Genomic DNA, 23,840 nt, shown 5'->3' with positions numbered 1-23,840 from the left:
AAAGTCAGTTTCTTCTCTGTACATCTCCGTATGATGTTTTCCTTCTGTTAGTGCAAAGACTAGAGGAAGGGAAAGATTAAAAAGGAAATCAGTTTCCCTTAATGAGGTCATCCTTTCAGAGGATACTATTGTTCATAAAAGGAATTAGAGACTTCTGGTAATGGTTTTAAATAGCAAATTTATTTCCTATTTCTTGCCTAAAATAATAAGGGCTATGACAAGCAAAGAGAACTTAAGACATTTATTTTAGTTACCTAGCCTGTGTCACTTAGTAGATGTTTGAAGTTTTTTTTTCTCATGTATTATCAAAATTAATCCTTACAACGACCTGAAGGGCACAGAAACTACTAGTATCCCAGTTTTATATTTAAAGAAACTAAAGTATATATAAATTGTATAATTTTTCTGAGGCCTCACATGAACAGAACTTGCGTGCAAGTCTTTGATCCAGAGTTCTTTGTCTATACGAGCTTGAACACAACTCACCCAAAGCTTTAAGATTTTGCAAACTCCAGATGACTTGCTTGTGAAATGAACTTCCATTGCATGGACTCTCTCTCTCTCTCTCTCTCTCTCTCTCTCTCTCTCTCTCTCTCTCTCTCTCTCTCTCTCTCCCTGCCTCCCTCCCTCCCTCCCTCCCTTCATCCCTCCCTCCCACTCACTCCTCACTTATCCTCTTCTACTCCTTCTGCCTCCTCTCCCCATTTTTTCCCTACCTTACTTTGGCAGTTGAGACTTCTAGGTCAGAAAATGGTGTTCTGGCTGACCCATAAAAATCAAGTTTAGGGGAAATTCTACTAAACAGCTTTTTATCAAGTACTCCTGGTTAATGCCTTAGAAATGAGCCAGTGCACTTTCTCCCAGTGTCATGTTAAAGTCTCATGAACAGGAAAAGTCAGTCCTCCTTTCTATTTTAGATATAGGTGCCCTGTTGGAAAAGACAAGATAAAGTGTTGCAAAGAGTGTCTTGATGGGACTCAAAGACTATACAGGATATAAAGAATGTGGAGGTGGTTAGATTCTGTCTGCATTTCCCTGTCCTAGTAAGTCTGGCGTTAGGTCCATCTTAGATCTTAGAAAGCTGAAAACAAGAAAAAATGGGGAGGGATTTCTAGGCCTATTTCTATGATGTATTGTCATCCAATTAAAAGTGGGTGGCTGTATCGTGCATTTAACATTTAAAAATCAAACACAACAATTTGCCTAGCGCATAAAGATTATTCATTCATTTGACAAATATTTACCGAATGCTTCATTTGTGTGAGGATCCCTTTTCAGGGCTCTAAGTGCAAGAAATAAATCGACAATGATTTCTATCATCATAGTAGAAGCATTGTAGTAGCAACACAGGGATAGTATAATCAATAAGAGAAACATTTTGGAAGATGAGTGCTATGGAGAAAAATACAGCAAGTAAGAAAGTGATAGCGAGGAGTGGAGAAATTTTGTCAATTTAAATGGACAGGTTAGGTTAGTCTTTATTAAGTCTTAATTTTGTTACTTATCACTTTACACAGACTCTTTCCTTCAGTTAGGCTGATGATTTCCTCCCTTGTTAGTGTCTACATACTCTTGTACCTCAGTACGCCTGTTTAATGACAAAAGAGATCCAGAGCCTTAGTCAGGAAATGTTAAAAATGATCACACAGATGATAATTGCTTGCAATCATGCTAAGTGTGATTACAAAGCCACACACAGTGCTATCATATAGCATTTATTCATGGAGGCCAGCAGAAGGCCACAGGTAGACCACCAGACATTTGAGTTCACTGGCTCCAGTGGGAGGACCGTCACATGGTGTGAGTGCAAAGCAGCAAGCCCCAGCCAGATAAGGCTGTGAGGGAAGAGCTAGGACTTTGTTATTTGAGTTGTCTGGTTCCCATAATTGCACATAGTTACCTTAGCCCTCTAACCTAGCTAATCATTGACATTTAATTTTAAACATATGAATCTCTATACAAACACGTAGCCTGTGTCTGAGCAAATCAAAGACCTTTGGATGTGGTGAATGCTGGAGTTGCTAGAAAACAGACTTGGGAGGAGGGCACGCATTAATGAAGGTAATGGCTGATTTTCACAGAAGAGTGACTATTTGTTTTTTTTCTTGTTCTTTCACTGTGCTCCAAAGCTTCAAACCCCCCTAAAACTGAAGAATTACAGGACAAAAATACAACTTTTTTTTTAAAAAAATGTAAACTGTGGAGAGCAAAATATTTTAATGAGGAAATATATTATTCTCCTACAAACCAAGGGCTAATAGTCTGGAACTGGTACTTTGGCTCCCTAAAAAGTCCAACAAGACAAGCCAATTATGGACTCTGAAACATTTTTATTTTTAGTTCCTTGTAATAGCAATTCATTCTCTGCTATGGTACATTAACTGGGAAACCAGTTGAAATGAGAGTTTTGGCACCTTTAGAATAATTGACTATATTTACTGAATTCTTAATAGTGCAGAGAGGTGAGTGGGCGAGATAAAAGAACAAAAGGCATGGCCAAAGGACATGCATATGGGGAATTTTGACTTTCAATAAAGGCCAACGACATGGGTGGCTATGGAATATAGTTCCTCTGCCATTTTTTTCTTTCAATTTATTTTTAAGTAGGCAATAAACTAGTTTTGCTGATTTTTATTTTTATTGTGATATGGAGTCACTTTTGTGAGCAGGAGTAATTAATTGTGTATAAGTGAAAATTTGTAAGTCTCCAATAGTCTACTATATCTGGGCATACTGATGACATGTTTCCTGGGCTGTTCACTTTCCCCTTTGGTAGCATTTCTTTTGCTTGAGAGATTGGTTACTTCGCTGTCTGGTGATCTTTGGAATTAGCCTCTGATACCAATTTAGAGTGGAGATGATAATGCTTTTTAGAAATGTATATATGCCGTAAGGGAAGGGGCAGCTAAGACAAATGCAGCCTTAAGTCTCATTAATGAAATATATACTTGTGTTTATGGAAGACATCAGCCCCTTTGAAGTCTTTCTCCAACAGAATGCATCTAGAGGATGATGTTCATTTCTGGATGCTTCCTCTTAAGTAGATCACCGATGGACTAGAAAGAACTTTAAATAAGGTCAAGAAATGGGTAAAGGGTCTGGAAATCTTGTCACCGGTCCCTTGGGTAATTGGGGGGATTTATTCTTCTCTTGTGAAGTGCTCTATATCATACTTTCTTTATTAAAAAACCAACGTTCTCCACTGAGAATAGAAGAGTTCCAGTGGAATAAGGCTGATGGTTGTTATACCATCTTCCATCTTCTTGACACCTGGTATAGGTTGAATATATTCCTCAAAATTAATGTGCTGGAAACATGATCCTCATTGCAGTCCTATGAGGTGGGGCATTTGAGAAGTTTTTAAATCACGAGGGAAGGGTGAAGCTCTTGTAAGTAGATCCATGCCTTTTTTTGTGAAAGTGGGTTTGTTGCCACAAGAATTATTTTCTTACAGAAGGACTTGCCTTACAGAACTTGCCCCATCTTGCTGTCTGTTCTCATGTGATACCTCCCATAATATTATGATACAGCAAGAAACCATAAGCAGATACTGTCCTTCTGTTCTTAGATGTTTCTGCTGTCAGAGTTGCAAAGAAATAAATTCTTGTTCTTTATACAATTTCCTCTTCTCAGGTATTCAGGTATATAAAACAAAGTAAGATAGCACCCTTGGCAGACTGGTATCCTTTGGGAGCTAGGAATGATGTAATGACTTAGGACAACTTTAGATGTTGGTTTGTTTTCCTTCTAGAGATAAAAAGAGCATAAACACATGGAGCCCGTTTTTATTAGGTTATATTAACTTTATAACATAGCAGTTTTCATTTTATGCATGAATATGATAGTATTTGATCATGTTCAGATTATTTTAATACTATTTCTTATTTTCTCTACCCCTTTCCCATTCTTTTGCCACCTCCCTAGTAGCTCCATGGGGGAAATTTGAGATTTCTTAGTGTTATAAGTTTCTTTCCAAAAGGCACTTGTAGTTGTAATGTTAATAAATCTGAATGACAGAGGACATCTTAATCTATGAAATTAAAATTTTAGACGGCAAATTTTATGAGCTCGTTAATTGCCACGGAGTCCTTATTCTTTTTAGAAATCATAGAACAATGCACAGTCACACATATTTTTATTTATTCCTTCCCAGTCTTCTCGTGTCTTTGTAAGCACAGGATAAAAACTTGGGGGAAAGAAGAAACAAAAGTTACCCATATTTGCATAGCAACATAGTATGTATATATGGCTTGTAATGGTCATAAAGAGTCTCTTTGGAATTTTCCAGACCATTCATACAGAAAAGATACAAGATACCCATCTGAGTAGAGATTGTGTTTGTCAGTGAGCCACGATTTCTCTTGCTTCTTGTGCCTTTCTTTTGCTTTAGGATGAGGTTTGTAGATGTGATACACACTTCATTGGGCAGGATTAAGGCTCCATAAATGCATGGAATGCATGAGGGTGACTCAATAACACCGGGCTTTCCTTGGGAGGAAAGACACAGAGCTAGCCAATCAAGAGAAGAATAGAAGAATAGAAAAAAAAAAGCAAGCATAGCATTCACATTCCTAAACCATATATAAGGAGAAAAGAAACTGCTGCCTCTCAAAGGAGAAAAGGAGAAAAGAAACTTTGCTGACTCCTTTGCAAAGGAGTCAAAGTCACAGCTGTCTTAACTAGTAGGACCTAAGATCCAGTCTGACCTGCTGAGGAAACTGAAGGTCTCCACCTACTGACAGAAAGGGCTCTATGCCTCTCTATCTATGACTTATGGGCTAGAGGCAGCTTTCAAAGAGATTATTCGAGCTAGGGTCTACTTGTCTCAGGAATCATCCTTATGCAAAGGCTGAAAAAAGAATTTGAAAGTCATGAAGATTTTGATCACCAGAGAAAACCTTTACTGGCTCAAAAATAAATCTCTGTGGTTTAATTAGCTACCCCTTTGGACATTGATTTTTTTTTCCCACCACCAGTATAAAATTTAACTTGTTCTCCAAACTTTAGAGAAGAGCCAACCGAAATCCAGCTGGATTTGTGGCTGTAGAGAGGTTGCTTGATTTTGTTAAGCATGGCTTATGGTCTTTCTCTCTCCTCCATACTGATATGAAACTGGCAAAAACAAGGATTAGAGCGAGAGCAATGTACACGCTTCTTTCAAATCAAAGGTCATTCCCAGTTCAGTCCTCCCATAGGTTGCACATATTTGAAGACAGTTCCCATGACACATGCTTCCTAGGGGCAAGGGCTTCTTCTCTGGTGCTTGCTTCTCTGCATATACTGTAAACTGTGGATGAAACATTTGTGTTGCTCTGCTCCCTACTCACATGTATGTACCTAAGACCTTATACAATAGTATTTACAAGTGGCCCTTTTAGGAGGTACAGTCATGAGAGATTCATGCCTTTATGAATGGAATTAGTGCACTTATAAGAAGACTTAAAAGATTAGCTATTCCATCCTGCCTTTCTGCTTTCCATGGCAGGAAGACACAGTAGTTATCTTCTTTGGAGGATGCAACAAGGTGCCATTAGGGAAAGTAGAAACTAGCTCTCACCAGATGTGCTTTTCTGGCACTTTGCTTTTGGATTTTCTGGACTCAAAACCTGTGGAAAACAAATTCCTGCTCTTTGCGGCCTTTTGTTATAGCAGGACACACAGATTCAGACGCCACCCACAGAAGCACCCACAGCATTCCACTGCCATTGCTTCTTCATTTCCTCTCAGCCATATGACATCAAGTATGCTCGCTGAGGGCAGGAGTGGGAAAGGATGCTCCTTAGCACTGACTGTGGAGCCTGCACCTACTATCACCAGGATCTATGAAGTTGTATAGAATTTTCCAGCAATCTGTCCTAGCAACCATTTGTTCTGCAATAGTCAAGGGCAGCCAGAGAGCATGAAGCAAGCTTTTCAGCTGTGAGATCTTGGAATGATTGATCTCCTTTTGTTTACCTTCCATCTCTGATTGCTTCCATCTACCCCTTTTGTACCAGTGGATGCCTTTAGTTTGTACAGATGAAGATCTTAAACACGGTGAAGGACTGTCTATGACTTTTATAGCTTTGGACTTGGGCTGGTGGCTTTGTCATTGGACTTTGTTTTCTATAGCACCGTCAAATCTGATTAATCGAGACTAACTTGGGGGAAGGCCAGTAGGAAGTATAGATAGAAAACAAATGCAATTTTATTTCTCTCAAGTTCAGAGTAATAAGAAGTAGACTAGCAAAGTCCTTGCCAGGACGTTTTGCCAAGTAGAAGTCCTTGGACCTGTGTTAATGAATAAATGAGAGTGATGTGCAATTAACATATTTATTATTTGTAAATTGCTTCTAAAGTACTTTAATTTATTCTCTTAAGTAGTTTAAACACTTCCCATGTAATCTTGTTTATACCACAATTTATCCAGCAAACCTTCTAAAAATTGTATAAGGCAGCCTGTTTCTATCTGAAGGATCATCAAATATGAATGAGTGAGGACCCAGCCACAAAGGTGGGACTCTCATATGGTGAGTCAAATAAGCTGTTAGGAAGTGGACAAAAGACTCCTATCCTAGATAGCTGTTAGTCATCCAAAGAGTTACCCACCCAGTTCTATTCTGAAAAGAGAAAGGGCTTCCTGGATGCAATCCTTACCACCAGTCCAGACCCTTCAGCCATCTAATGCCAGAGAATTTCCACTGAGGCAGTAAAAATGAGAAAATTTACTTTTTGGATAATTTCCCTCTGATCAAACAACCCCCAGTGGGCAAAACTAATAGAAGATACTATATTTTGATTGCAGTTTATCTCTAGCAATTATAGATGAGCAATTTAAGTGGCAACCAAGCAAGTCATTTGCTAGAATGAGGCTGTATTTCAGAGGACTTTATCATTCTACATCTCCCAATCACTAAGCTAAAGACAGTTTGTTTCCTTGGGTGGATCATATATTCTCTTTCTTCAGTTTCCCAAGGCACAACTAGTTTTCTTAAATGACAGAAAATTGACAAAATGTGATTTATAAATATCATTTGCACTACATTTCACTTTTCCCCATGAGAAATTTAGCTGAGAGTATTTTTGAGGATTGGGTTTTTATTCTTCTGAGGCTCTTTTGGAGAACTAACATGAGAGAAATAGTGTGGCAAGTGGAAAGAGATGAGCTATGACCTCCGTGTTGGAAGAGATGACTTCTGAACTCATGCCTAAGTTTTCTAATAACTAGGTGTGCTGCATTGGTATGGCTGGAAGATCCTCGTAGGCATTATTATTATTATTAATTATTATTATTATTATTATTATTATGTGTTCAGAATGCTGATGGTGGGAGATAAAGTGAGAAGTATGGAGAGGGAAAAAAGAGATGGAAGGAGGGGGATAAGATAATTGCTAAAGTCATACTGAATTTTAGTGCTCTTTGAACATGTGATTTTTGTGGTGGTTCTGAGACCAAAAGGGAATTTTTCAAAGACCACACTGTACAGCATATCATTGTAAGGGTACAGTCATGATTTTAAAACCTTTTCAAATGACCACATTTGGCAGTCAAGCAACTGAAGGCTCCATTGTGAGATGAAGAAATAATTAATATTGCATTAAGGAATATATTTCTTTAATTTATGAAGGATAGGTTTCAAAAGGGACTGTAGAACGGAAACAAAAGCAGTAAATCCATCAAATGGGCTTCTGTTCTCTATTCTCTACAAATTTACAGTCCACACCCCTTATTTGGGAAGCAGGGGGGCTTAGGCTCTTGCCTAAGACTCTTTCACTTGATGACTCTTGGCTACTTAAGCATCAGGTACTCAGAAGCTCTGTGAGTCCCACTTTCCCCAGCAATTTAAAATGGAGAACAGTCCTTTTTGTCCTTCACTGAGGACTTATTCTTTGATGCAATATTCTGCAAGAATAATTGCCATATCATTACAGGGTGTTTATTGAGAAAATAGTTTTAATCCAGTCAATGAGATCCATAGTACAAATGATGCTTTAAATTCTGTAAAGTTGTAAAATGCCCTCTGTGAGGAAATATTTTGTATTTAAAGTCATTTGTTTTGCATACTGGCATGTTGATAGAAATAAATGGAGAACACTCGTTTTTTTTTTCTTTTTTTTTTAAGGTTTATAAATGGTATTTTGAACAAATGAAAAGGATGGAAAAGTAGGAATAAGGATACATAACATTTATGCTTTGACGTAAGCCATTCTTCTCTACTGTTTTTAAATTCTTGAGTAATGTTCACACACACACACACACACACACACACACATCAGTCTCAGAAACAAAAAAAAATCAGTCTAGAAAGAGCATATAACACTTGGCATTCCTGATTCAATATTAGGAAGAGACAGGCCAGAGAGAGAGAGAGAGTCCTATCCAAGATGGTGCTCAATCATCTGACACCAGTCTTTGAATACCTGCTCTGTACAAGTAACAGCGATAAGCCATGAAGATACAGTTCTATCTAGCCTTGAAAAGGGTCTGGCCCAATGTGTAGTCCATAAATAAGCAATACAAGCTATCATGTGATATGAGAGAAGTGAGTATATTCATTGTTTTTGTATATGTTACTAAATGTGTCACATTTCAATACTGGAGAATTCTGAGTCACAAGCCAATAGCTTTCCTTCACATTATTGCTGCCACTAGAACTTTCTGTGGTGATATAAATGGTCTAGAAACAGAACTGTAGCCACTGGCTGTGTGTGACCATTGAGCTTTTGAAACCTGGTTACTATGACCAAAGAAAGAGAACAATGTAAACTTAATTGTGATTTTGATAATTTAAATGCAAATTGCTACATATGTCTATGCTATTGGATAATGTGTCGGGGAAGAAGTGGGCCCAGAATTGGTTCTGAGTGGGCTCTGGTGACACTGTCCAGTTCTTTAATCCTGTTTTCCTACTCACAGACTAAACTAGCCTTGCAATGATAGCTCATTTCCAGCTGACAGCTCTGAATTATGCATGCTAATGTGCTTTGCTTAACCCTGAGATGATTTTTTTTTTAAAGAAAAGATATTCTGTGACAGTTCAATCATAACAAAGGAAGGAAATGGGGCGAAAGAAAACTAGTTTATAAAGGCTTTTAAAACATCTCAAATCTTGCCTTGATTTTTGACAGTGTGAGGCCATTTCTACTCTCTAAGAGAGTTCTCTCTCTCTTTCTCTTCCTCTCTCTCCCTTTCTCTCTCTCCATGTATATGTGTATATACATATAAATACATACACACATAATCCTCTATGACAGAAGAAAGATTGTTTACCCTATTTTTTGTTGATAAAACAAATAGTACCAGAATAAGATTTTATATATATATATATATATGTGTGTGTGTGTGTGTGTGTGTGTGTATCAGCAGGAAAATGTAGGAATAACATGTATTCACAATGCTCAGTGAGAATTTAGTTAGAAGTCGAAATAAATATGCAAGGGAAAGCAAGTTTACAAACTGATGGTAAGTAAGACATGGCACATGTCTGTGGAGTTAGGTTTAGAAAGTGTCGCTACAGACATTATTCCATTTGACCCTAGTAACAACTTCGAGGTGGTGAGGTAAGGCATTTTCTTTTTTCTTTTTTTTTTTTTTTTAGCTTATAGATTTGTAAATCAGGAAATTGAGACCTCGGAAGGTTTCATGATGTTAACAAGCCTAACATCTAGTAAGAACCTTGTCTGCCTTTATTTTAAAAGCTTTCTTGGAATTAAAAATGTTTTATGATTTTTTTTGTAAGCTTAGAACCATCTGTGTAAAGTGTCTCCAGGGTACCTTTTACCTTAGGTATAGCTGGTTATACCAAGAAAAAGAAATTTAAACATCTAAACAAAACATATACTATTATTTCCCTCATGAAAAATGTGTGTGTGTGTGTGTGTGTGTGTGAATTAAGAAATAACTGCCACATCTATTTTTACTGATTTAAGCCCAGACCAAACGTCTGTTTTTAAGTGGACACAAGACCTGAGTACAATATAGTGTATTTGCTATCCAGGCACTTGGAAGGCAGGAGGAAAATGAGTCCAAAGTAAGCCTTGCTTACATGAGACCATGTCTCAAACAAACAAAGAAACAAAGCCAACCAACCAACCAACCAACCAACAAAACAAAATAGAATTAAGTAGGCACAAATGATGAGCTGTTCAGAATGAGGAGTGGGTGTACTAGTTATGAATGCATGAAATGGGTTGAGCTCTACTTAAAACACAGGTCAGGGAAGAGCTGGGGAGTGCTAGTAGAATTGGGGGAAGGAAGGGAGATATATCTGACCCAGGTTGAAGGGCTGTGCTTTCTGACACAGCATAGTGTTATGTTTCTGACAGTAGGGGTTATTTTATTTTGTTTTTTATTTATTTTATTTTAATTTTATTTATTTTTTTGACAGTTGAGTTTGGAATTCGTCCTGGGTTCTGCTGGACTGGGAATCTGATGGTAGAAGGAGTGCGAGGAGTTCCCCCTTATTATTTCTTAATCTTCCTTCAGGAGGAAATTGCTGTCGTTGTGCTCATTGCCCTTGGACTTGTCATGTTTAAGCAGGCTGGGGACTTTTTTTTTCCCTCTCCCAAGTAGTATACTCAGTCAGCCAGTCCTAATTACTTCCATTTCATTGCGTTTTCCAGGATCCTAATGAGGTGTGGCTTTGGTGGTGTGAGCATGGGACCTGGTGTGAACAGTCTCAAATTCTAGTTGCAAATGCTTGACTCCCCTTTCTAGTAGAAGATAAATCCCTTCACCTTCTCTGTCATGCCATTAGGAGAGCTAATAATATTTATTCTGTTCATAATGGTAACAGGAGGATTAGCTAGTTCATGTTAGCTAAAAGGCTTTCTAGAAAAGAATGGCAACTTTTTGTGCAGTGTGTTCATTTTCAAATGCTAATTCTTATTAATAGGAGGCACCTGCTCTATTACTGTCATTAAGCACCTCACAGAAGTCTTGCTGGCTGACTGATAAGCAAAATTCTTCAGTTCTGTGCCACGAGCTCTGTAGAAAATGTAGCTACTGTCAGCCGTAGTTTCCAACTTGGGTATGTGTTTTCTGCCTGTCTAAAAATAATTCCTCTCCTCCATGGTTTCTGTAAGGTTTAGTAATTCCCCTCTCTCCAGCAACCCTTTATATTTACTGTTACTGGTTGCAGAATGACTATTGTGTCTCAGCTGTGGGGGGAAATGATCCCTTTCTATAAGAGCCCATTAAACCTTCTGGAAATCTCGTGATAAAAGGTTCCATATAAATACAAGGTACTTTAGTAATTGTTGCACTGTTGGTTCTTTCCATAACTGCATTACAGATTGCTAATGCTTTGACAATTTCAAGCTGCTGATAACATTAGCTATTTTGTGAGGTGCAATAATGGCCTTCTCATTCATGGCTGCCAGTATTCTACGGCAGACAGTAGCCTTTTGCTTTGAATTGCTGTCTTCTATATGTGTCAAATTCTATATGCCCCCCTCTTCATCCCTCTACCATACAGAATGAGTTAAGGTTTTCATCACAACTTTTGAATGCTCTTATTTTGTCTCACATATGACTCATAACATTTCTCCCCCTAATACTAATTTCCTGCAATGCTTTCCTTTTGTCACTAGAAACTGGAGGATACACTACTGTGGGTTTCATTCAGTACCTAATAATTCCTATAGAGGGAAGTACTCTTTATTTCAACTACAGTCATAATTAGGAGGTTGCCAATGTTAAGCAACTGCAGCCCCAATTTTGAGAAATGTTTATTGTGCCTCATTAGACCTGAAACTAGTCCTTAAAAGGTAAAAAAAAAAATCTATGTACATGCTGGTGACAGAAAATACATGTGAATGCTATGTGTGCACATGCCTCTCTCCTTTCATCTCAGGATACTGAGAGCCTACTCTATTTGCCATAGCAGAAGTCAGAATATCTGCAGTGAAAGAGGACCATGGAGGTCTTATTGACCTCAGACATGGAAATGATCTATTGTATTGTACCTAATTAGAAAATATCAATATTAGAAGCTAATGCACTCTCTATTTCTAAGATAGGAGACTGCTCCTTTGTCTTTTGCCAGCATGTTCACATAGTGCAGGCTTGAGCAACAAGCTGGTACAAGGGAAATGGATTTAGAGTGCTATGCCAAAGACTTACTATTATTTTTTTTACTCTTAAATAAGCTTGTGGAGGCAATTGGGTTTTAAGTGATGTATAATCTAAATAATGGGATTGGGGTTGGAACAGAATTTAGGGGTGTTGTTTTGGCCCACAGGCACAGGGCCACCTGCCACTTACCCTCCAAATATTTTGAAAGTCTTTTCAGCTGACAAGACTGGCTCAATAGAAATCGTACTCTGCAGGCAGCCAGGGCTCTATAGCTGCTAAATAGCAAGGAATTGAGGAACTGGTAAAGTATAACTTATGGAAAAGAATGGACCACCACAGGTTCTGAGAGTACTGGGCCTTCTCTGAGCCAGAGGAGCTCGAAGATCAGATGGAGCCAAGGTAACTCGTACTGCAGGTCACTGTCTGTCAGTGATGATGTCAGGCCTCATACGGATTTTGTTTTCTTTGTGTTTTATTGAGGATCAAATTGATATCTCATATGTTATCAGTTTCATCACAACATAGCTTCTGAAATGGAAACCACTGCCTAAGTTATCACAAGTTATCTTACTTCATGTACTAAAGATGGTGGCCATTGCCTCTAAATGACAGTTGAAATGCTCACCAACTTTCCAGAGAAGGAAGTCACTCATTCCTTGATCCCTTAGCTCACAGGACTGGGTCCTCCAGCTACTTCTGGGGAGCTATCTTTAGTTGGTGTGCCAAGTTTTCCTTTTTCCTTTGTCTAACTGCTAGACTACACTCTACTCACTCCTTCATTATAAGCAGCCAAGAAATGTCACTCTGAGTAAAAACAAGCATGAAAGAGGCTAATTACTTCACTGTTGATGTTATGAGTCTTATATTTGTTTTCCATTTCAGTAGTAGGTAATGCCAGGAGCAGTGTTCCTGGTGGTTTTCATGTGGTCCTTGTTGTTAAGCCCTGTTCCAGCTGAGTTAGTATTTAACCTGGCTGTAGTATTTAACTCCTGTGTTTGTTTTCTTGGCTCCAGAGAGGATGAGGGGTAACAGTTGGCACCTGCTTGTAAAGTTCTTTGATATTTGGAGATGAAAGCACGTTGTGCTAGTGCCTGCTTGCAAAATAGCCTTAATGTGTTGTGGCTTCATATTTGGAATGGAGCTTCGACTCAGGGCTTTGCTCACGTGTGTTTGATAGCTACTTAATCCTTGCATTGAGTTTGGTTTATGGGGAATGAGGTAGTTTGCCTTCCATGACTTCATTTTGTTTACTCTTAACCTGCATTCACTCCTACTGTGGCCTTATTGATTTTATATTTTTACAAACAACAGACCTTAAATGGCTCCAGAGAATATTCTGTATCAGAGAATATTATGTCCCATCAAAGACTTAGTGACAGGTCCAAGTGGTACCATGTTTAACCTGTGCTTTCAGTACGACTTTTGCATTAGAAATGCACAGATTCCTGTAAAAAACTATGAGGTTTGTTACGGAGACCTTTGATGAAAAAGGACATTTTGAGCTAGGAAGGAAGCACTAAGATCATTTTGGTAAATCTCACTTTGAAGATGGATGACTTAAAATTCTTTAGGAATAAAATGATCAATCCAAGGTCTTCTGGGAAAGAGGGACGGCCATGGGGAGAAAATTGAGGTATTTGTGTGCACGTGTGCCTGCCTGCTTGAAAACATGTGCATTTGTGTGTCAGAACTGGAGTGCCAGTGTACAGAAAGCATCCGATTTATAGTGTGTGGTTAGTGATTGCCTTTCCTAGTGGTAGGAACTCTGGGATGGTACCTTTTATTCTGTTGCCAGTAATTCCTATTTTATCTGTTGCTGTGTGGTTGGATGAGTCTTTGAATATACATTCTAGCCAGAGGCAGTTTTGCTTTACTGCTATGCAGAACTTACATTTTCATTTTTATGTGTTAGGCATAGGGAGCAGGAAAAAGTCATTTGTCAATTCATTAAAAAAAATCCTGTGAAATGATGGCCTTTTGAATATCAAAAACAGTATTCAGTTTTGGAAAAGGTTCTGTTTTTTTTTCATCATTGACCAATGGACACAATTATTATTATTATTGGACGTTAGCTGTTAAGAAAATAAGCAGCAATTAAAAAATCACTTCGTTGTGTATCTGATTTGGGGTTTCACTCTCGCAGTTTGTATTGCAAAGATGAGTTAAGAGTTAACCATTTAAAAAGAGTGAATTGCAGTTGGAATGCTCTTCAGTTTGGTGGGAATTTTAAAGTGCAATTTAAAAGATTGTTCATTTTTCAAATACAAACCTTTAGGTTTGAAAAATCTCTGTTTTAATCCCAGGTCTGAAACCTTTTTATAGCTTGTGTAGTGGCCTAGGGATTTGTGCCACTGGGCAAAGAGTCTAGTCCTGGATATTTGCATTTATTGGGCTTCTTTCTCCTTAGGGTTTAAGTCTCTTCTAGTGATAAATGCGGTGCTGAGAGAGCTGCAGTCAGTCTTGCAGAGACTAGGGCACAACTCAGTGAACTGTAAAAGTAATACAAAATGACAATTAAAGTAGGGCATCCTCTGCTACCTTGAGGGCCTGACAAAGTGGAAGTATTTGACTTCAGATGTGCCAGACTTATTAACATAGAAACATAACATATCACCCACCCTAAAGTCTCACTCCAAATTTCATATATCCAGAAGGATGCTGAGGATAGAAAGTAGCAAACAAAGAAGGTGCCTAAGCAGCCGACATTCAAAAAAAAAAATTAAAAAAACCCCACAAACCCCAAAACTCTGCACAAACTCCATATATTGAAGACAGTATATTTTCTATTTTAGAACCACATCTTCACGGTCTCTACTCACAACGCATTAGCTCATTTTCTAGACTATGCTCATACATATAATTTTATAGTTTCCAAGAACACAGTGAAATAAAAGCATCTGATGTAAAATGGCAGAAGGGTCTTGAGAGACAGGAACATGTAGGGTTCCTCTCAAGTTCAAGCTGTGAACCACCCACAAGGAGTGCTTTGTGGTCACTGAAGTTACAGGTTAAATTCACACGTCTCAGTGTTTTATGTATAGAAGGGTACTCACAAACAACAAAGGAAAGGTCAAATTATTATTATTTTCTACTCCAAAGAGGGCAGTTTGGTGATACATTTCAGAAATAAGTAAGAAAGCAGTATGGTTGTTTCTGTTATAAAAGGGAAAACCCTAACCTCTGGACATCTTAGCTGTCCAGAGATAGTCATTCTTTACATACTGTAGAAAAACCAAGGTTTTACTAAATCAAGACCAACTAAGATGTCTGCTTTTGATACATTCCTAAGGGAAAAAAAGGCTTCTGGTTAGAGAAATAATTTGTGAATGTATTGGGTGACTTTAAAAGTGACATATTTCCCATCAAGACCAGAGATAAAAGTTTGCTCTTGACCCATTTTTAATGTCAAAATTACATTTTCAGAAACAAATGCTGTTCTTGTCTCTTTGCTACGTTTCCGTGTTAACCTGGCTGTCTCATTAGAGATGGGGACATTTTCTAGTTAAATTAATGTGACATTTAGAGAAAAAATTTCTCTCTCCAATGTTTCATGTTATTTGCCATTTAGAATACTTAGAGATGGGACTGGAATAATGTCAAACAAATTTTGATTAAATAAGGCTAACCAGGAGCTAATATATTCACACAAAAAAGAAATCTCTGTTATTATTTCTTGAAGTGTTTCTTCTGGGCTTCTTTGTTCTACATTGAGATCACTTTGACTGATAAACTTACAGAAGTGCTATCATATGACCAGCTGAGCTTGTATTAGCAAACATGGCCAGAGCCTATAGCTAGTTCCTTGTTCATGATCTTTGGACTTCACCATGGAGGTACATTCAGTTTACTGGAGAAACTTTAAAAGTAGTATGAATTCCAGACCAATTATCTCAGCATCTTTGGTAGTTGGTACTTTTTAAAAAAAGTTCCTGAGGCAATGCTGATGTGCACTGGGAGCCGAGAAACACTCTTTCAGATGTGTAAGGTGTTTCAGTTCATTACCACAAGATGGTTCTTTCTCAGGTTCTTTCTATGTATCACTCTATACTCCACCAGATGAGTAAAAATTGACTGGGTGTACAAGAATTAGATTTGAGTATACACCTGGACCCAGTACTTATTTCTTTGTACACGTATATATATATAGTATGTTTTCATGTGTGTGTAGACCTGACTTCAATGTCAGTTGTCTTCCTCAGTTATTCTCTTCCACATAGAGGCATGCTCCTCACTGAACATAAAGATCATGGTTTCAGCTAGTCTGGCTAGTTAGCATGATCTGGGTATTCTCTGTATCCAACCCCCAAAGGATTACAGATAAGCTGCTTGGCCCACTTGGCTTTTGGGTGGGCTCAGGACATATAGACTCCAGTCTTCATGCTTGTACAGTAAATGCTTTACCTGCTAAGGCATCTCCTCATGCTGAACTATAATTCTTGGTGCATAAATATAGACCAATAATAAAATAAGCCTTTGTGCCTAGTTAACTCAGTTGTTCTGAATGTAGTTCTGAAACCAGAATCATGGATTCTGTTCTCATGTGAATGATTCTGCTGTGTTCTTGCAATTGCAGCCCAGCTACTTTAGGGATTGAGACTGATTGTAAAGGTTAAAGACAATGGCTGAATTGGAATAGCCCCATTCATTCTGAGAAAGTTGGTTCTAGAATTTGTTTTATTAGGAGGTAGCACAGTCCGTCTGCTGGTTTGGATAATGGAACACTTACATTTGGAGCTCAGGAATCACAAGACTGGGATGTTTACTCATTAAGCGTAAAGAAGAAGGAAGACAGAGAAAGATGATGAAGTTTAATGGCATTTCTCTATCTTGAGTAGCATGTCATATCTGTTACATCTGTCAATGGCTGGCCAATCTGTGAACCTTGGTGAGAAGGGAGAATTGTCAAAGTCATTATAACCAGGACTTCTAGAATTTTCTCTACTACTAACTCATTGACCACAAGAGGGATACCTCATGGTGGTATAGATTATTCCCTTCGGAATTAAAACTAGTACTAGTAATATTTGCAAGATTATTCTTCTCTTCTCAAACATGTGGTTCTTGCATGATGCAGGTCATCACAATGCAAACAGACTTGATGCCTTCATCTTTCAAAATTTTCTTCTGGAAAATATATTTTTCTTAACATGATAATAGTTTGGGATATTGCTCTTGATTTTTCAGCAAGGCCAATCAATACCTTCTACTTTTTTTCCTGTTTACCTGTAAAGATTTAGTAAATTTGGACAGAATTTATTTATGTATTTATTTTACTGGAATGAAGTAAAATTCCCAGTTCTACTTACAGTGTCAAGCTCCATTGAAAGCAGTGTTGTTGTGGAATCTCTTTTTGATCTTTTTTTTTTTTTCTTTTCTGTTTCTTGAGACAGGGTTTCTCTGTATAGCCCTGGCTGTCCTGGAACTCACTCTGTAGACCAGGCTGGTCTTGAACTCAGAAATCCGCCTGCCTCTCCCTCCCAAGTGCTGGCATTAAAGGCATGTGCCACCACTGCCCGGCTTGTTGTAGAATCTCACCATGAGTATTGATAAGTGCTGTTAAATTGCTCTTTAGAATTTGTGCTCTCATGGTGTGTATTTCTCATAGTAGAAAACTGAAGCACAGAGAAATGAAGTCATTTAACCAAGGTTGTACAGTGAAACAGAGAAGTAAACCACAGAGCTCAGTCAGTCCCCTGTTTTCACAGGATAGCATGATTTTGAGGAGCTGAGAACTTCTTGTTAAATTGTATATTTCACTATCATAAAACAAAGTAAAACATACTTAAGCAACACCATTTTGCCCATTGTGTTGGTAAAATGAATTTGCTCAAATGTTTCTTAATTAAGTGACTGATGAATGACTTATTGTAGCAAACAGTAAGCTCATATTCCCAACACAGTTTTAAGTTTGCCTGTCCTCTACCAATGACTTTTGTCACAGTCTCAGTGTTCACTTACCAATCAATAAAGTAGAAATGCGCTGACAATTTTTATTTTTATTTTTGAAAACCATTTCTTCCAATATCATCAAAACTTGTGTTCACGCTAAAGGGTATCTAAATATTTAGATGAAAATGGTGTAAGTAGATGTTGTACAGTCTGTCTTCAAGTGAGAGCCGTATAGGGAACATAGACACCTGTGAGTAACTACAGGACACTGGTGGGTCTTTGTTTCCTTTCCAATTCTCTCTCCCCTTTTCCCCTCCCAACTATTCAGTATCAACTATCTACCTACTCTAGATATCTAAGGCCCTTGCCCTGACTTTTGGCTGTGTAGTGTCCATGTGGTAGCTGGCTCTGCTGTTACTTGCCTCATTTTCTCCTCTATCAAACTGTGAGTCTTTGAATGCAAGGACTGCATCTAACAGCCTAGTGCAGGCAATGTCTGAGAGGTAGTCATCTGAAAAGAATCTGCTATTTTGTTCTCTAGACAGCTATTATATTTCCATTTCCAGGCACTTTCAGTTGAAGCCATTGCAGAAGGCCTCTGAAGAATGGTGGGGATGGCTAAATGGCAGGATGAGGGAAGAAATGTGCTTGAGCATTTGGAGTTCATACAAAGGTTCAACAAGTGCTGAGTTTTTAACGTTGGGTGTAAGACCATGTTTTCTAGGATACTGAATTCAGTTTAGATGCTTCCTTGACTTCTACCCATTCTCAGGCTGTCCCCCTTTAGGATACCAGGATTCCTGGTGCTCAAAAGCTGATTTCCCATCTCTTTCATCTAGCAGGTGCCCTGCATTTGCTTTTATAAAGCCAGCTACTGTAACTGGATTAGGCAGTGGTGTTTTAATGATAGGAGCCAAGACAGAGGTTTGCTTACAAACTTCATGTTTCACATGAAAAGCTTTGCTACCCCCTGTGGACTGCCTTTCACCCTGTTTTGGGCATAATACTTGTTTGCCTTTATACCTGTGATAAAAGGGAAGCCATCCTGTGTAACGGATGCTGAGCAAATGTCTTAAAACAAAGGGAAGTTCAGAGTTTAAATCCACAGTAGGGGATTACCTTGCCGCATTTCCATATCCTTGGAATAAATATTTTAACATGTTAATTATCTACTTCTAATAAAAATACCTTTGAACTTATAGTCAATTTGATGAGCATAAAATGGTCTCCACTGGGGAATGGGAAGCAATTAGTTTCTGTAATGATTGTGAGTCATACTTTCTCTTCTCTCTAAGTGGTTACATGGTCAGTAGCCAGCCATATTCTAGAGAATGTTTATATCAATTCCACCCCGGCCTCCAAGAATAGGTTGCTTCTTTTGGAGGGAACTTGAGGACCCCCAAAGAAGGCGTTCATCAAACTGCTGCCCAACTACGGCTTTGCTTTGGGTTTATTCATTGTTTTTAGCACAATAAAAACAAAAAACAAAAAAACAACCCTTTTAAGAAGAACACTTGGCCTCTTATTATGAGTCATTTTTAACCTTTTTCTTTCTCATTGCAGACTGAAAACTATTCTTTTGACTCTAACTACGTGAATAGCCGTGCCCATTTAATCAAAAGGTAGGTTGGTTTGCTTTCACATTCCTACTTCAGAGCTTGATTTTATATATATATATATATATATATATATATATATACCCAAAACATTAATTCTTAAGACCTATGTCCTTTTAGATGTTGTGACAAATGCCTATGCACTTTGCTAGGAAGTGTGCGAAATTTAGAGAAAATAGAGAAAGCAAGGATCACTGTTAGTTATATCACACAAAGAGATGGCCTTGCATCATATTTATTTCCATCAAACTATATGCAAAATTAAAAATGAAATTGGGATGATGTGAGATATTTTACTTGTAATTTTGGAATTAATATAAGAAAGATCAGAAAACTTTCAAAATCAAACTGATATTTAAATTTTTGTTGCTACCCAGTTTAAATAATAGGTGGCCTCAACTTTTTTTCTCCTGTGAAGTTTGTAGTATGCTCTGCAATTGTTATTATTTTGACAGTTATGAAAATTTAAAAGATACTTAAATGACAGATGAAATATTTTTTATAATGCTTTTTAGATGAGAGAGGAAAAGAAAATTTTCTAATTTAATACTTGTCAAGACACTTTGAAGTGTTTTAGATGAAATCTGAAAATTGTATGATTGGTTGGTTACAACTTAGCTATATTGTGAGTACAGAGTAGAGTTGAATACTGAGAAGATTCCATTGATATAATGTGCCCTAAATTCTTAAAATGGGGAGAAAAAAAGAGATCAGGAAACCCTCTAAAGAGGCAGAACTAAGCAAAGGAGAGAATGCCATGTCTAAAAGTAGCACATCACTTGACCATTCAGATGATGCCTTTATTGCTGTTTCATGTAAATAGCCCTTTGAATGGTCCAGTGGATATTCTGCAGCTAAAATTGAACATTGAGTTTGTTTGTTAAAATAATAGCAATAAAGCAGACAAGCAAACAGTATATTAGAGCTGCAGTGGAGAAGATCGGAAAATTCTATTATTTTGCTGGCTGTAATCCCATAAATTTCTATCACTGTAAGAATGGGATTCAAATGGAAAACAAAATCCTTTCTCGTGGTACAAGAAACTCAAACTCAAATCTAATTTAATTTATGATGTAGCACTAACCCCTATAACTATCGTAGCTATATCTGTATTGGCTTGGGATAGCTTGTGGCCTTCAGTGATGATCATTAGGCATCTTAGAAATGGTTACACTTGTATTACTGTCATAGTATGATTTTGAAAATTTGGGCATTGTTGGGAAGAATTCCCTGAACAAAAGGTAAGGCAAGGAAAATTGTCTAAGTAGTTTTTTTTTTTTTTTAGGAAGAACGAAAAAGCCTCTTTATATGTACTTGTTAGAGGGGCTCTGCAGGAAGACTGCTTTGTTTTCTGCTTCAGGACTGTTATTTTCAAAGCTTCTTTTTTGAACTGGTAAAAACAGTGGCTTGGTTGATCCTTACAGGTCTCTGGAGCTAGTCATTCTGGGTACCTGGAAATTCTCTGACTAGGTTAAACTGATAATACAAGCCCGATTTTCATAGCCTACTAGAAAGCTAAGACTCCTGGGGACCTGCAAATCTTAGATCAGCTTCAAATATCCAACTTACAAGGCTGACTTATGAGATAAAGACTTATGTTAAAGCATTTAGCTTTGGAGATACATGGATTTCCACAGCAGCTTTGAGTCTCATTGGAAACCTCTGATTTTGATTAATTACTTTACATGTATTTTATACACACATGTGCACAAAGACTGCATCCTGGAGCTCAATGGGCTCCTGGAGGATCTATTTCTAGATGTGGCCCTAATAAACAGTAGTTTATTTACCAGTGACCACCTGATTAATAGGAAACACACACACACACACACACACACACACACACACACACACACACATTTTTGTCAGTTTCTTTTTAATAGAACTGTGATTGTTTTGGGAAACCATGAAGGTTTTTATGGGGTCAGTTGCATTTAAACAAATTCCAATACCCAGAAAGAAACAGGATGTTGGTGTGCTAGCCTTTGCTGCAGAATAACTGCTACAAGTGTAAAATTGGTAGGAAACCACAGTGGTGACTAATAGTAACACTGATCCCAAGGGAATCAAGCCATGGGAAAAGTCACTAACTGTCCACCAAGATGTTTAAGTCCCATGTTTGTTTGGAAAAAAATTTCCTGGACAGGAAATTCCAAATCCTGTCCTCAGTCTTAATTTTATTAGGAAATCTCAGAATTTCTAAAATGTCAAGCCAAGGTCAGCCTAGTTCTTACAATTTGTTTTTCTATACATCTTTCTCATCTTACATTTTCTTTCAAGTTATCCAAAGACATTTCTTGTAATGTTGTCTTGGGCTTTCCTGGCCAGACTCTTTATACATAGGTACTTTTTATTCTTTTGCTCCTGTCTATATTTGCTAGCTGAGCACTGGCTTTCTCTGGTCCTTTTTTTTTGTAGAAGTCATGGTTCCTATATGAAATAACAAAATAGATGGGGCAAGATGCATTTCATTCTTCTGGTATAAGGACAAAGGAGTTGAAAATACTACAGAAAAGACTCATTTGGAGAAACATGGGAGGAGGAGTAATAATACCTTCTGGTCAGTTGAGGGTTTTGGTAAATAGGGTGATTCCATAGGACAGTTAGAACCTTAACAGCAATCTTCTCCCATTGTCAAAATTTCTGTTTTAGCATCCATGAGGGCAATCCCAATGGAAATCCAAAGAGGAAAATGTTTCATAGACACGACTTAACATTGAAAAGCCATGAAGAATAGGTTAGAAGGGACAAAGAAGGTCTATGGCATATTCCCCATAGTTTTCTGACTCTGTGCTGCTGAAGCGAGCACTCCCCACAGTTTTCTAACATTACATCTCCAAAACCTCGTTCTAGGGGTTTTAAGATGAGCTTGTCCCTCTGCTGGCCACCAGAGCAGTAATAGAAACATTCGCACTTACAATGCTATCCCTGAAGTTTAATATTTTTCTGAAACATTATCTGTAATCTGAGGATATACCCAAGTTGGTTTCTGAGGGAAACCTAGATTAGCAAACTAAGCGAGTTGCGGTTTTTTTTTTGTTTGTTTTTTTTTTTTTTTCTGGCTGGATCTTAGTACCACTATGTTTGGATCCCTGCTATCTCCTCAAAGTAAGACAGGCCAGCTGTGCTACTTTTCTCCACAGCTGCAACGTTCTCTCCTCAAGCCTGTTCTCCGAACTGCTGGCTAATATCAACTCCTGGCGTGCTTTTGGAGCCATAGCAAGTCAAGCATGAGGCTGTAGCTCAAAGAAAACACAACGGTAATTGAGCAACACATCAGAAGCAGTTTAGAAAAGAAAATGAACCCTGGCTTCTAAGCTATGCGTGGTGGTTTTCTTTACTACCAAAATAGAACCGGAGTTCTGTAGCATCTGACGTGGCACCATGTATGTGGTCAGTACTTGGTACATGGTTTTCAGATAAATAGGAGAAAGGAACAGAAGGAAACATTATTTTTTTCCACTAAAATTTTTCTTTTAAAGCAGCAATTTCTGAACAATAGTATGCATCAGTAAAGGCAGTCTGTTGCTCCATCTTTAGAGAAGTTCCAAATATTAACATATATTTAACAGGTGATTAGTGACACCTGTTAAATTAGTCATTAGTAGTCTGGAACACTCTCTGAATCATACTTCATTAAAGCCAGTTACAATACACTTTTTGACTCTTCTTAGTCATAAATGACATTCTCTAGGTATGTGGGATCACCTATTGGAGACTTGACCTGTATCCTTTCAGATTCTTCTGTCTTTTGCAAAAGTAATATTTTAAAGGACACATACAGGATAGTATTAGTATAATGTTCTTTCATCAAACACGTGTGTAGAACTCTGCTCTAGGGGTTTTAAGATGAGCTTGTCCCTCTGCTGGCCACCAGAGCAGTAATAGAAACATTTGCATTTACAATACCATTGAAAACAGATGCCTCTAATTTATTGTCCCACAAAAGTTGTTTTACAAGTGTCTCATCTCCCAAGAGGTACACAGGTAATAAAGCAAGTGAAATCAGCATTTTTATGCCAGGGCATAAATTGTTATTTGTTTTGGGTGAGTAGCCATTTACCAGGCTGTTTTACTGTTTGCAGCTTCTTGCTCACTGGTTCTTAAACTGCCTTACACAAATCCATTCATTAAGCCACTAAATGTCCCTACAAGATCACAGTAAGCGGTACTTAGTTTGTCAGATGGGCAAACTGATCTTTAAATGAGTTAACTATCCTGAGGTTTGAAGGGGTAGTGGCTATACCTTTGTGATTTTTCTTCTGTTGCTCACATCAGCA

At 37.9% G+C, this 23,840-nt stretch overlaps 1 protein-coding gene across 6 annotated transcripts in view; it reads left to right on the top strand.

The window, feature by feature from the left end:
* Positions 1 to 23,840, top strand: part of Pcdh19 (protocadherin 19) — a 106,185-nt gene that overhangs the window by 36,584 nt on the left and 45,761 nt on the right. For 4 of the 6 annotated variants that reach the window (NM_001105246.1, NM_001105245.1, XM_006528557.4 and 1 more), the window contains one exon: positions 19,508 to 19,566. The exons of the other annotated variants lie outside the window; for them this stretch is intronic. In NM_001105246.1, the coding sequence (NP_001098716.1) occupies positions 19,508 to 19,566 (59 nt within the window). The remainder of the gene's footprint in view (positions 1 to 19,507; positions 19,567 to 23,840) is intronic. 6 annotated transcript variants of the gene reach the window in all.

Source organism: Mus musculus, chromosome X (genome assembly GCF_000001635.26).
Source record: "Mus musculus strain C57BL/6J chromosome X, GRCm38.p6 C57BL/6J".
NCBI classification, from domain to species: domain Eukaryota; kingdom Metazoa; phylum Chordata; class Mammalia; order Rodentia; family Muridae; genus Mus; species Mus musculus.
Note: the sequence above shows the minus strand (reverse complement) of the source record. Positions and strands in the feature narration are given on the sequence as shown.